The following is a 14,403-nucleotide window of genomic DNA, read 5'->3' on the forward strand; positions in this document are numbered from 1 at the left end:
TTTGCAGTTTACAAGAGAAGTTGAAAATCTTGACATTTAAGAGAAATGCATTTAGTGCATATGTAATAAATTCCACCTGCCTACTTCCACCTTCAGTAGGAACTGTTCTGCATTTATGATTTAAAAAAAAAATAAATTATATATATATATATATATATATATATATATATATATATATATATATATATATTAGGGGTGCAACGATACACAAAATTCACGGTTCGGTTCGGTTCGATACTTTGGTGTCACGGTTCGATATTTTTTCGATACAAAAAAAATGTTCATGCCTTTTTAATTTGTCATTTATTAAAATTATAAATATATATTTTAACTCAAAAGTACAGTTTTTAAATTTAACCCTAACCCTTGTGCGTGTTTTTTATTTTGACAGCGAATGCGCACCTGCGGACCACTTATGTGCAGCCCTGGTTATTTAGCTCGTCATATTGCAGCCACAGAAATTCTTTTGTCCATGAAACCATAAAGCTGCACTTTCTTTTTGCCTTATAGTCTGATTTGTCATAACTTCTCCGTTTTGTGGTAAGCTTTTCTTTGGCTGTCACTTCTTCACCCTGACCTGTCTTATTTGGCTCAGCAGAAGTAAAATATATATCTGTCTGTGAAGGTTCTCAGTCATCCAGGTCATCGTAGTCAAATATATATCCTGCTGCTTTTACACGCACACTCACATAAGCTCAGCGATTCTCTGCGCGATCAACCTCTCACATGTTTAAGCTGCGGGAGATTTCACTTGTCATGTTTGCATAGTAAGCTAACAATTAATAAGACAATGTCAGAGGAATTGGTGCGCAAATTATCATCACACACAGATCAGTGCTGTCGCTCTCTATACACAGTTCGCGCGATTGCAAAGTGAAAGCAAAAAAACAAGCGCAAATTCAAACGCGATTTCAATATGTCACATATTGACAGTGGCTCACCGATGCCAATGACATAATTACCCAGCTACATTTCTGAAAGAATGCAAAAGCATTGACATATATTTTTCCTTCCTACAATAGCCCGACGGGCAGGGAAGAGATAGATTTTGGTAGCCCGACTGAAAAACACCACACCAAAGTATCGAACCGAACCGTGAATTTTGTGTATCGTTGCACCCCTAATATATATATATATATATATATATATATATATATATATATATATATATATATATATATATATATATATATATATAATAATGTCATGTAATGATGCCTATAAAAAGGACCAGTAGTAATTCCCCAGTTTTTCCCTTGAAGACCACAAATCAGCCCAACTGAGCATGGTTTGATTTGGCCTAAAAACATAATTTTCTGATTCTGAGCTTGACCTCTTTAATCATTACTGCATATCACACTGTTGATCTCCAAACACAGCTTATGTTGTCAAATACAAACCCATGAAGACCACATTTGTCAAAATTCAAGGGCTGGGAGAACCTTGGGGATGGATTTCCACATTAGTCTTTTAAGAGTATGTCTGCCCTGCCAGAGGCTTCAACACACTGAGGGGGGGCTTTATTATCTTGGTCCTGCTCTTCAAGGGGGTCAAAGGTTAATTTATTGAGTCCCTGGGTGAAAATGGGACACAATGGAAGACAATTTGTTCTTCTCTGCAGAGCAAGCAAGCCCCAGCTGACATATGAAACCTAATTAATACGAACAGAAGGAGAGGAAGGATTTTACGTCTCGGTCGTTGATAATCAAACAAAGGGCAGAGAGATGGACAAGCTGTCTACCTCCTCTTCCTTCAGTCTCCTCTCCATTTTTACTCACTTGTCGTGTATGACACGAACCTACGTCTCTCTCGCCGTCTCTCGTTTGCGCTTCCTATCTCTCACTCAGAGACAAGAGAGGTTCGAGAGCACAGGCAGGAAAATCAATCAAGATTGGATTGATAGTGTAAACTGACAGGCCAAAGAGGTAGCAAACCATGATACATGAGCAGATTAGGACTGAGGAGCGCCTGCAGGAAATGAGTGTGACTAGACGTTGCAGAAAACTAGAAAACAGGAGCAGAAACAAGTAGGGATGGGTATCGAAAAACGGTTCTTGTTGAGAACCGGTTCCCACTGTTTCCATTCCTTGGAATTGTTTGCCATTTTTGCAAACGATTCCCTTATCGATTCCAGTCGCCCCGAATGACGTCACCATGTTGCGGAGCGTCATTTACCTGGCAGGAAACATGGCGGCTCAAACGCTCAAAAGTTAGGTTATACTTTACTAGCAATACTTGCAAAGTAGATACTTCATTTAAGGGAGGAAACACTACGAATATGCAAAAGCATTTGCTCACAAAACACGTGATAACCTTAAATGAATGTCGTGTTTTTAATTCCGCTCCGGACTCGTGAATCTCAACCCAGCAGCAGCGGTAACGTTTGCATGTCCTCTCCCGTTAATGCGGCAGGTAAACAGTGCATATTATGTTAGCACGATCTGCCTTATTACAAAACCTGCCTTTACTGTGCATTTAGGTGACCATGATGAGAGAGACAGAGTCTGGCTCAGATGCTGGCAGTTGTCGCTGCAGTCTACCGGTAGCGTCTCCTTTCAGGCCAGGATAGACGAATGTCACCGAGCAGTGACTCAGTTTGTGGTAAAAGGTTTGCACCCATCTGCCACAGCAGATGCCTCTAATTTTCAGTAAGTGAATGTGTTTAATTGTAGGCAGGGACATTACTGGATATTCTGCGGCAATTGCTACAGAATAATTTATGTTATACTTTGTTATTGCTACAGAAGAATATTTATTTTATTATTTTACATTTACAATTTTTTTTCCTGGGGACCCTGTGACACCCCATTGAAGAGCTGTAGGCTGTGGATCTCTTAAGATCTCACTGTTGGGTTTGTAAGGCCATGTTACTCCTAAATTTCTATCTTGGTCAAAGAGAAGATATAAAACAACAACTGTCAATTTCTTGATATTCGTTTAGAATCACATCTGTAAACCCTGAATATTTATTACTCGGTGACTTGTATATATTGTGCCAGTCCTCATATCTTAACATACTGTGTTGACAAATAGTCTAGTTTGTTTTTGTTGACGCTAGTGTACTGGAGCAACTGTAACCCACATAATTTCCCTAGGGATTAATAAAGTATTCTGATTCTGAAGAGTCACCATAACTTTAAAAAGAGACTTGCTGCCCCTCATACAAAGGTTTAAAGAGGGACATGTCTTTTCAGGTATGGTCACAATTAAAAATGAACCACAGTTTGTTTAGTTCTGTGAGCAGCCGAGTTCATTAAAGCTACAGTGTTTTATCATTTAGTCCCAGGGCCCATTTAAAACCTAGAATCGCAATACAGCAACACTGTGATGTTGAACATTATTCAAAACAATTATCTTTAACACATCACAATGTCTGTTTAACTCAAAGAAGAAGAAAAATGCAAAAACTTTATGCAACTAACATTAACCAATTTCAAGGCTGCATCTCTTCAGGTTTTTGCCTTTTCCCTGCTCTCAAACGCTGTGCTTTGTAGACATTTGAAAAGTGCCACCACGAGGAGTCATGAAGTACTGACACAAAGTGAAAAAGTCAATACATTGGCACCAGTGTATTGATAATGTCTCTGAGAAAATGAAACCAAAAACAGTCCAATCCCATCAATATTTTGTCCCCCTAGATTTTACGCAGTTTAGAAATGTTGCAATAATTTCTTTTTCATTGCTTGAACCAACGTGTCACTCTACTCCAAGAGATCAAAACAAGGTAACAAGATTACAGCTGAACACAGCCTCGCTGACCTGCTGTAATTAGTAACTGACCTTCATGCTCCCGCTCTGAAACACCAGTTTTTCTCATCTTCTTAGGAGTTTTCATGAAAAGCGGGAAGATTGTTCGCAACCCCAAGATGTCCACAAATTTATGGCAGTTATCTGTTCCCTCTGGTCCAATCATTCCATGGTCCAGGACCTTCAGAGCACTGGTTCGGGACATCTTCTTTTCTCTGCAGGATAGAGAAGAAACACTGAATAAATCTTAAATGCAGGCTTTTTTATTTTGTCCTGGAAAAGTCTAGCTAACGGTATTGAGACACCGATAACAGACATGCCATTTTTTTTATGCATTTATATCTACATGAAATTTCAGCCTTGAGGTGCATGTTCTCATTTCTAACAGAAAAACAATATATATTTATTCCTGCAGAGTCAAACAACATGGATTAAATTGGACCACAGCTTTACATGATCACTAGAATTAACAGATACAAAAAAACAAGGTATTTGACAATTATGCTGCTGGAAATTTTAAGCACTTAAAATAAACAGTGGAGTGCATAAAGAATTACTTGTGCAAACACTTTTGTTATCGAGCACCACATAAAAGGGATTTCAGCACTTGCTTCTGGCTTTTGGAATGTTCTCTTATCTGCAAACAAAACATACAAGTGATCCAGATCTAAAATAAAAGAATACGTTTTTCGCTGTTCTCCTCAGCGTGAGGTTTGTGAATTTACTGACAAATACTTGGCGTTTTTGCGTGGCAACTTTAAACTTCTGTAGTGGTTCAGAAAATTCCTCAAACAGCTGCCTGGCAATCCTTCTTTATGGTAGCTGTAGGTGTTGTTGACAGTTTAGCAGTGCATAAACATATAATAATATCTTTCAGGGTCTATATGTCACATCCCTCGAGTATCTCTCTTCAAAGCCAGGGCTTGGTCTAAACAATTCTTAGCATTTCATAGCATTTCACAGACTAAAAATCATATCTTACAAACACACAGCTGCTTTATATTTGATTCACAACAAATAAGTGCAGTTTTAAAGAGCTGATTTGTACAAGTTGTAAAACAACACTCACAGTATTAAGCATGAGAGATTTGAGACGTTCAGGAACGTGCAAGCTTGCCAAGCAACAATGAAATGTTGCCTATATTCTCCACTCACATCATTTATTAAGTTGTATATCCCTAAAGGCTATCGGCCCAATGTAATGCATGAAAACTCATATATGCTTTTACTAATAAAAGAAAACGAGTAAACACGACAAGATGAATTGTCATCTGTTTTTCATCATCAATTTATTGTAGTAATAACGAGGATATGCTGTTCTCTTCTCTTTGCATCAACCCCGTCCGCTCTACACACTTCTTGTAGGAAATGTAGCTGTCTATCAAAGTGTCACTTCCTCCATTCCCACCAATGACAGATGACAGTGTTTATCTCACAGGAGGGACACATATTTCAGGCAGTTGTGTCTGGTTCTGCAGACAGACACATTATATATGATGGACGGCAGTGAAGGGCAAGGGGGAGCGATATGCAGTGTACTTTCAGAAGGGAACCTTCTGAAGGGAAGCCAATTCAGCTAGCAGACAGCTGACTTAACTCAAAGTCCTGGTGTCATGAACTACTCTGCTGTCACATAAAAAATGGATTGTGGGTTGTATCTAGTGGATACAAGCATGACAGCAGCAGTATGTTTTCGATTTCAGTCAGATTCTAGATTAGACTAAACCAGAACAAAGTCAAAGAACCTGGAAAAGAGTTTATTAACCTGAGCAAGACAGTTACGAGGATTGATCAGAAAATGGCTACATCCCACTGGAAAAGACAGGGAACTACATTAATAAGAACTTGTATGAAAGCTGATGCATTTAAAAGTCTTACTGTGTGTTTGTAAAACTGCTCTGATAAAACTCTGTTTCAGTGGCGGGTCTAACAAATATTTCGCTCTGCCAGGAATTCATCAAGACACCAGGTCTCAAATCTTTTATGTTATATGAGGCTGAAGAGGTCTGAAATTGAGCTTTTGATCGAAGCGTCACAGTGAGTAGAGCAGCTTTTCATTTTTTTATTATTCTGTTTATCTTGGTTACTTTGTAACTCAAAGATCAAAAACACTACATTTTGTATGATGTGGGGTTATTTTGTTAGGCATGTTGGTGGTTTATCATAAATATAAGGAAAATGTAAGTGATCCGGTGTTTAAAGTGAATCTTTATTCTAATTTACATCTCTCTTTTAAACCACACCTAGCTTTTTTTATGATTCACAGTTCAAAATTATCCTTATTCATATTATACTGGACCTGATGGCTAATCTAACAAGCTCCAGCATTGCTCTGTGAGGAGAGGAAACCTTCCAGAACGCCTACCATTTCTGCAGCACTCCACTAATCACTTTTCAAAATAAGGCACATGACAGCCCTGCTGGAGTTCAGCAAAAGGCATAAAGGACGCGCTGACCATGATAAACAAAATTCTCTGGTCTGATGAAACAAAGACTAAAGTCGCTGGCCTCAATGCCAAGCGTCATGCCTGGAGGAAACCAGGCACCACTCATCACCTGGTCAATAGCATCCCTACAGTGAAGTATGGTGGTGGCAGCATCACGCTGTGGGGATCTTTTCTGGCAGCAGGAACTGCAAGACGAGCCATGTTCAAGGGAAAAACACAGAAACATCCTTGGTAATAACCTTCTCCAGAGCACTCTGGTTAATCTTCCAACTAACCTAAGCACACAGCCATGATAACAAAGGGTAGAGCTGGGCGATAGAACGATAACGATATGTATTGAGATATAACTTTTTCTCGATAGAAAAATTAAACTATTGCGATAGACCTCGCCGCTCTTGTCCTCTTAAAAATAAATAAATAAATAAATAAAAAAAGAGAACAGCCAATCCAAATTAAGTAGCGCAGAGCCAAACCAATCACAGCCGCAGCGTCACGTCACGTGACTTGTTACGTACGGCACAAGTGCCAAGCCGCACATGTGTATTTGTTTGGGAAGCAGCCAGCCACCGTACCGCCCGGGTAATGGAGGAAATGAGTGTGCCGACTAGAAAAAAATCAACCGAGCGTGACCGAAGAGAAAACAGATGATGCTTCCAACGCCGGAGAGATTGTCGAACGGAAGAGCCATAGAAGTTCCGTAGTGTGAAGGTATTTCGGCTATTTCAAGTATGACAAAAAACAGAGTAGCGTTCACTGTAAATTGTGCTGAAAGCAAGTCTGGAAATACAATAAACTGGTGCATGCTCGGCTACGTCCACACGTACCCGGGTATTTTTGAAAACGCAGATTTTTCTATGCGTTTGCACCTTTCGTCCACACATAAACGGCGTTTTTGGTCACTGAAAACGAAGATTTTTGAAAACTCCGCCCAGGGTGGATATTTTTGAAAACTCCGTTTTTGCATTTACGTGTGGACTAGAAAAACGGAGAAAACGCAGCGTCAAAGGTGTGCGCATTTTTTGACGTCACACTGTGCGCCACGTTATTGTTTCGGTGAAATGAATTTCTACAATACTGCTGTTAGTCTGTGGTCTGGGAGAGAGTCCTGTAACTCTGTCTGCAAAATACAGTATATAATGACCAATGTTGGGCAATTAATTATGTAGTTACTTCTTCAAAAAACTAACTGAGTTATGCAAACAAAGTTTTTTGCAGCTGTTTACCTAAAAATGCAGCCAAGGCGTTTTTTTTAAAATAAATATTTCAAACTATTTACAGAACAATCAGCTGTTCTGCATCAAATTTGATGCCACACAAATCATTTGTGCCACTCCAAAAAATAATTTCTGTCCACTATGAGATAAAGGAGAACATCACAAGCCTGATACCTGCAGGCCTGACAACAGGAGATGCATCACTCCTGTAACACTCATTGTTCTGACGCACACAACAAAACTATTGACTACACTACACACTAACTACACAAGATTTGTGCTAAACGTCGCAAATCTCTCACATCTCAAAACACCGCCGTCACTCCTAAAACTTCCCCCCATTCCTAAACAACTAAATGCCATGTTACCATATTATTTTTTGATTGGTCGACATGGTACATTTTTCCACCAATAGGAAAGGCTGGGGGTTTTTTGGTTTTGTATTTGCTCACAGGCGGAGAGTGCTTTCGAGCGTTTTCCTTATAAAACGCAGTTTCATAAACAACGATAGTAATCAGGAAGGAAACCAAACATTGCATATTTTTAATCATAACTCTGGTTTTATGTGGCCTATCAACACAATTTAAAAACTAGTATAAAGTCCACACTTTTTCCGTCAATTGTTCCGTCTGTCCTGCTCACATCTCCAATGGTTGTACACGTTGTCATTAACGTGGCTTCAGCCACGCCGCTTTGCTAGCTAAAACACCAGAGTCGGCACATAAGGACGCTGTCATAGCCTCACAACGACGTTGATTAGCTGCGTATAGAGCTGGGCGATAGAACGATAACGATATGTATCGCGATATAACTTTTACTCGATAGAGAAATTAAGCTATCGCGATAGACCTCGCCGCTCTTGTACTCTTAAAAAAAAAAAAAAAAAAAAAAAAAAAAAGGTCAGCCAATCCAAATTAAGTAGCGCAGAGCCGAACCAATCACAGCCGCAGCGTCACGTCGCGTGACTTGTTACGTACAGCACAAGTGCCAAGCCGCACGTGTGTTTGTTTGGGAAGCAGCCAGCGGGTAATGGAGCCAGCGCGTAATGGAGGAAATGAGTGTGCCGACTAGAAAAATCAACCGAGCGTGACCGAAGAGAAAACAGATGATGGTTCCAATGCCGGAGAGATTGTCGAACGGAAGAGCCATAGAAGTTCCGTAGTGTGAAGGTATTTCGGCTATTTCAAGTCTGACAAAAAACAGAGTAGGGTGCACTGTAAATTGTGCCGAAAACAAGTCTGGAAATACAATAAACTGGTGCATGCGTCACACTGTGCGCCACGTTATTGTTTCGGTGAAATGAATTTCTACAATACTGTTACTGTTAATCCTACTCTCTCTGCAGTGTTTAAATGCTTACATATACACACAGTTACTGTCCGTCCACACATACGACTCGGTTCTGCTTCTATGCCCCAGCTTTGTTTACTTTTTCCCACCGAGGCTTCTAGACTTCTGATTGGCCAACATTTCTGCACGGTTAGGAATCTAGCGCCACCTGCTGCTTTGGCATGTTCATAGCAGCGTTTTCCTTCATTTCTGCCTTTATGTGTGGACGGGATTATTTTTTAAAACGAAAACGGAAAATCTCCGTTTTCAAAAATACCCGTGTACGTGTGGACGTAGCCTCAGTCTCTGAATGGAAGCGCTAATTCGTCATTCGGCTTTTGTCAGACTAAAGTAACTGTTAAAACTGTTTGAAAAGCTCAGCTATACAAGGAGAGATTGAGAATTTCCTTTTAGTTCTCAGTTTATTTGATATTGACAAAAGTTAGTCAGTTAGTCAGTTTTGTCTGTTCTTCTGTAAAACAAACTAAGATTTATTTTTAGAATTAATATTTTGTTTCTAAGTGGAATTGACAGTTTAGTCTGTTTCGTTTGTTCTATTTTGAAACTTAAACGCTTTAGCGGCTGCCTTTTGTGTAGTTTGCAATATTTGCCTTTATTTATCTGTAAAAGTCTCATGTTCCTTAAGTACATCTACCCTGTTGAACTTATTATGAGAAATAAATATTTAAATCAAAACAAGCTGCTGATTATTTCACATTTTACTCGTGAGCAACGGCACATTTAAATCTTACAAATATAGTTATTTGGCTTATATCGTGATAGATATCGTTATCGACTGAAATGAAAAACACATATCGTGATATGAAAAAATCTCATATCGCCCAGCTCTAGCTGCGTATATACGAATGTGAATCGCATTATTGGCTGGACTATGGGATAAGGTGGCATCGTTCTAATCCCATACAGGAGCAGCCAGTTACTTACTGACTAACACAGCAAAACAGAATTGTTAAAGTATTAATTTTAATTTCAATTCAGGTTACATTTTATTTTGTACGCAATGCAGATTTTCTGTGTGCAGAGACCGCAGTGCGCAATTGCACATGCGCGCAGCTTAGAGGGAACATTGTTGAGATGTTGTTAGGGAGGTAATGAATACATGAAGACTGAGGGCTGCAGCAGGATTATTTAATATGATAAAATGGAAGTTTTCTCTGTACGAATTTAGCATCAAATAAAGGTCATCCTTGCACAATGAAGTGCTCAGAAGTGAAAAATTACAGAACTTGTTTCTTTCTAAAGAAGACATTTACAACATTCCCAGAGTTATATATTCTGCTCCATCATATGTTGTTGTAATTACTCCCCCACCTCCTTTTCTGACACTCTCTCCTTTCCCCTGGTAGATGATTTACCAGAAAAAGGGTTCTGCATTCCAATAATGAGATATTGATCGAAGCATTAAATCTGCGTGACCAGTGATGTGATTATTAGAACAATAATGCAGAAGCTGTGAAGGTTTCATAAAGGCGTGTAATGTGCCTTTATGAATCTTTAAGGTCACATCTCTGCGGTGCTGCAGTCCACCAGCTGTTGATTGATTGGACTGGCAGAAATGGCAGGCATAGAGGTGCGTAAGGAAAGCTGTGCCACAAGGGCCCCATTCTATATCAAGACGTTTAATGTTTATTTTTATATCAATGAAGAAGTCATTTAAAGTTTCACTTATAGTACTTCTGTACGTTACTACACTGAGAACAAAGTTCATACACCAAGTTCTATTTATGAATTTGTGGAAGTGATACTGTTCATTGGTACTCAATATTGCAACAAACATGTCCATGTACGGGCAGCACGGTGGCACGGTGGTTAGCACTGTTGCCGCACAGCAAGAAGGTCCTGAGTTCAATTCCACTGTCAGGCCGGGGTCTTTCTGTGTGGAGTTTGCATGTTCTCCCCGTGTTTGCGTGGGTTCCCTCCGGGTACTCCGGCTTCCTCCCACCGTCCAAAGACATGCAGCTTGTGGGGATAGGTTAATTGGATAATCCAAATTGCCACTAGGTGTGAATGTGCGAGTGAATGCGAGTGCGAATGGTTGTCTGTCCCTGTGTGTTGGCCCTGCAACAGACTGGCGACCTGTCCAGGGGGTACCCGGCCTCTCGCCCTATGACAGCTGGGATAGGCTCCAGCGCCCCCCGCGACCCTGAAAAAGGATAAGCGGAAGCGAATGGATGGATGGGATGGATGTTCATGTACGATATCTATGATGCAGATGAAACTAAACTGTCGCCAGGTATATGGCAAGTAGCGTCACTAAATTTTATCTATTCACATTTAATTCGTTCTCATGTAGCAATTACTGCATTTGCAGTAATTCACCCATATATCAATTTTTATGGCAGAGCACTAAAGCAGTCTAATTATTAAAATGAGTGCCCTGTTTCAACTGCAAAGGACTGATGACTCTGCTTTATGCCTCAGTCACACTAGAGCAACAATAAGACAGCGACTTACTTGCAACTGGGGAGGTGGGGGTTCCATTAAATCTGTACATTCACCTACCAGTTGAAAGTAGCTGGTTACCCAGAAGCTGAGTGAGACACATCTATCAATGTGAATTAGGGGAAACGACTCAGCTATTGCCATTTGGTTGGAGTTTGGTTATATTCCTATAATAAAAGCAATGCTGCTGTGTCTGTCGTTTTGCAGTTACACTGTGTTCCTACAGCAACTACATAACTATCTTGTGTTTCTGTTTCAGATTGATGCGGTTCCGACTGGTTTCTGAATGTAAGCAGTTTGAATTTCTGTGTATGTAGACAACAACAGCCTTGCAATTTCACAAATTTATCACAGTTCATTGCTGTATTATCATAAAGACACTGCATTTAATAACCACTGACAGCAGACTGACTCCATCTTTTTTGCTTTTCCTTTGCCATTTTGAAACACCAAGCTGCTTTCAGAACAGTAACTGACTGCCGAGTGGTCGCAAACCAGACTGCTGTCTTCAAAGCAATGCTTTCAAAACATGAGAAGACTGTAAGTTCATTACACATGGATCTTGCTGTAGTCTCTTACAACTGTTTTACCTAGTGAGACTGTAGCATAAGATACAGAAGACACTATAAGCTGTAGATTACATAAGTATAATCTAAAATTGAAAGCTGTCATAGCACAAATGTTGAGATTTTGCAGCAAAAATGTAGAGCTCTAAAGTCCAAGGTTTCCTAAAGCTCACAAATATATGAAGGAGTTCTCTTACACAGTTTCTTGTTCCTTGAATAATTAATTTTTTCTCCCTGTGCGAGCCATGAGTTCTGCACTAGTCTTTATTAAAAAAAGAAAGAAAAAAAAAGAAGATATTTTCAAATGTTTTCATCTTTCCTTTCAATATAACCATGTTTACAAGTACTACTGCTACTAAAAAGCTTAACATCATTTATTCAAAACTGTGGTAGAAAAAACTAAACCGCATAAATTTGCATTGTTATGCTAATCCTATGTGAAGAATATAATAATAATAATAATAATAATAATAATAATAATAATAATAAGGATAACAATAGTTGTAGATTTTTACTGTTATAATACCCTGTTGCCAGGCAAGGACAAAATTTAATAAATTGAACCTTGAATTGCCTGAACTCTGTTTTACCTTGGAGTTTGACTTTTCTAAAAGGTTGTATGAATAATGGACAAAATAATAAGCAACAAGTTTTTACACGTTGCATCCATATGTTGTAAAGAGAAGCTAGTATGTAGGGCTGGGCCATATCATACTGTTCACAGTAATACCGGTATAATGTTGGGCAACGATAAGAAAATGAAATATCGCAATAGAATATGGGTAAAACGCGCATGCGCAGTGCCTTTGTTTTCATATGCACACGGCGGAAAAAGCATGGCGGCGACGGAGAATGAGAAGGGCGAAAGCAGATCGTTGAATGAAACGGATGAACCAGAATTGGTTTGTAAAAATGCTGCAACTCCAGTGGTGTGGAACTGGTTTAGCTTTCGTCCGTCAGATACACCAAAGCACTATTTTTGGTAGAGCATGCTAGCGGGCCGTCGTTATTACCGTGTTTTTTGGAAAATACGGCACACTTAAAATCAATCCTTTGATTTTTCTGAAAATCGACAGTGCCCCTTATAATCCCATGTGCCTTATGTATGAATATGGACAGGTGCTGCTAGTGGGAGAGAGACGTCTTTCGCCGAGTCCTTTAGTGCTGCAGGCAGGAAACGTGCTCAAATAGCGCACAACTTCGGGTTTTTTAATTTCTATATGATAATTCTGTATTATTAAGCAATAAAAACAAGTAGTCTGATGTCCTGTAATCATTACGAAGCTATATTATTAGAATTACATAATACAATTATATATTGTATTTTGAAATACAATGAAACATTAAGTTTTTGTACAAAGTATCGGTATCGGATCAGTATCGTCGATGCCATCTTGAATTTTACTTGGTATCAGATCGGAAAGGAAATCAGTGGTATCGCACATCACTAATGGATTGTCGGAGCATCACGGCTATCGTAGTCAGGAGCCTTGCAGAGTGATACGTACTGTGCTTCAACATAATATTACCGTATTGTGTGTGTATAACCTCTTTTTTAAGTTTTGTGGATATTATACATGGTTATGCTGAGGATATGTCGGCCAGTTTCCACTGGAAATGCCTTTTGGTTAAACTGTCAGCGAGGAATTTGCATTTGAACTGTTAAATATTTATATAACTTTAATCCACATAAAAAACAGCTGCCTGTTTAAGTGAAAATACATTGAATTTTTTGGGGTTTTTTTGCACTAATAAAGTTGTGGAGTTGTAAAGTATTTTGTCTAGTGTCAATTATATCATCAGTTATATCGTTATCTCAAATTTTCAAATGTATATTGGGATAAATATTTTTGGTCATATCATCCTGTTCTACTAGTATGGCAATATCAAGTTCCTGAAATATCACAGTTTCCACCGTAAGATTAAAAATGTTTTGTAAGCAGTAGTTATTATCACGGCAGTAAATGATAGCACTACCTTGCCAAACAAAAACACTAACTGGGCAGATGCTGTGAACAGCAACAGTTAACATGAGTGAACTGTCAAAGAGGCCCACCACCAAGCACTCAATTTGTAGAGAAACTGGGAAGTAAAACATTGTAGTCGACATCTGCAACAGCAGGAGAGTGAAAGCTGATTTCTGTAGAGGGTTAACAAGACTGAACCTAAATTACACTTGGCTTTAGCGTGCAATATGTAGCTGAGTATCATAAGAAAAAAAAGTGTATTAATGTGAGATGCAGACATTGTGGGTGGCTCTCAACCAGGTGAAAACTGAGCATCTACAGCATGAAGCCATCAGGGAATGTTCCACTTCTACATTTCTACAACGTCTTACACAGCCTCACCTCAGCATGAGATTCATCAGCTGAAGCCCTTCACCTCTGAGAAAGCGGTCACGATTGGAGGGCAGCATGAGGCAGGAACACAGAGCGTCAAACAGGTTCTCCATCATCTCCTGCTCTTCAGCTGTGGACGGGTTGTGACGCTTGAACACCTGGAGAAGGTAGGTGGGAGAACAAAGGAAGCATTTTGAAAAAGATACATAGTATGCACATTTCTTTTTTTCTTTTATTATTTTTTACATTTCTAACAATTTACCACGGATCTGGAGAAGCTCATATTAGAGAAATACTA

General features: G+C 39.3%; 1 protein-coding gene across 1 annotated transcript in view; it reads right to left on the reverse strand.

Annotated features, from left to right (window-relative positions):
• The window catches only part of ctnnbl1 (catenin, beta like 1), an 81,467-nt gene that overhangs the window by 51,154 nt on the left and 15,910 nt on the right, over window positions 1-14,403 (reverse strand). Inside the window, exons 10-11 of the mRNA XM_024806370.2 lie at window positions 14,115-14,263; window positions 3,781-3,962 (exon numbers count right to left, since the gene is read on the reverse strand). Coding sequence (XP_024662138.1) covers window positions 3,781-3,962; window positions 14,115-14,263 — 331 coding nt within the window. The remainder of the gene's footprint in view (window positions 1-3,780; window positions 3,963-14,114; window positions 14,264-14,403) is intronic.

Source organism: Maylandia zebra, linkage group LG20 (assembly GCF_041146795.1).
Source record: "Maylandia zebra isolate NMK-2024a linkage group LG20, Mzebra_GT3a, whole genome shotgun sequence".
In the NCBI taxonomy this organism is placed as follows: Eukaryota; Metazoa; Chordata; class Actinopteri; order Cichliformes; family Cichlidae; genus Maylandia; species Maylandia zebra.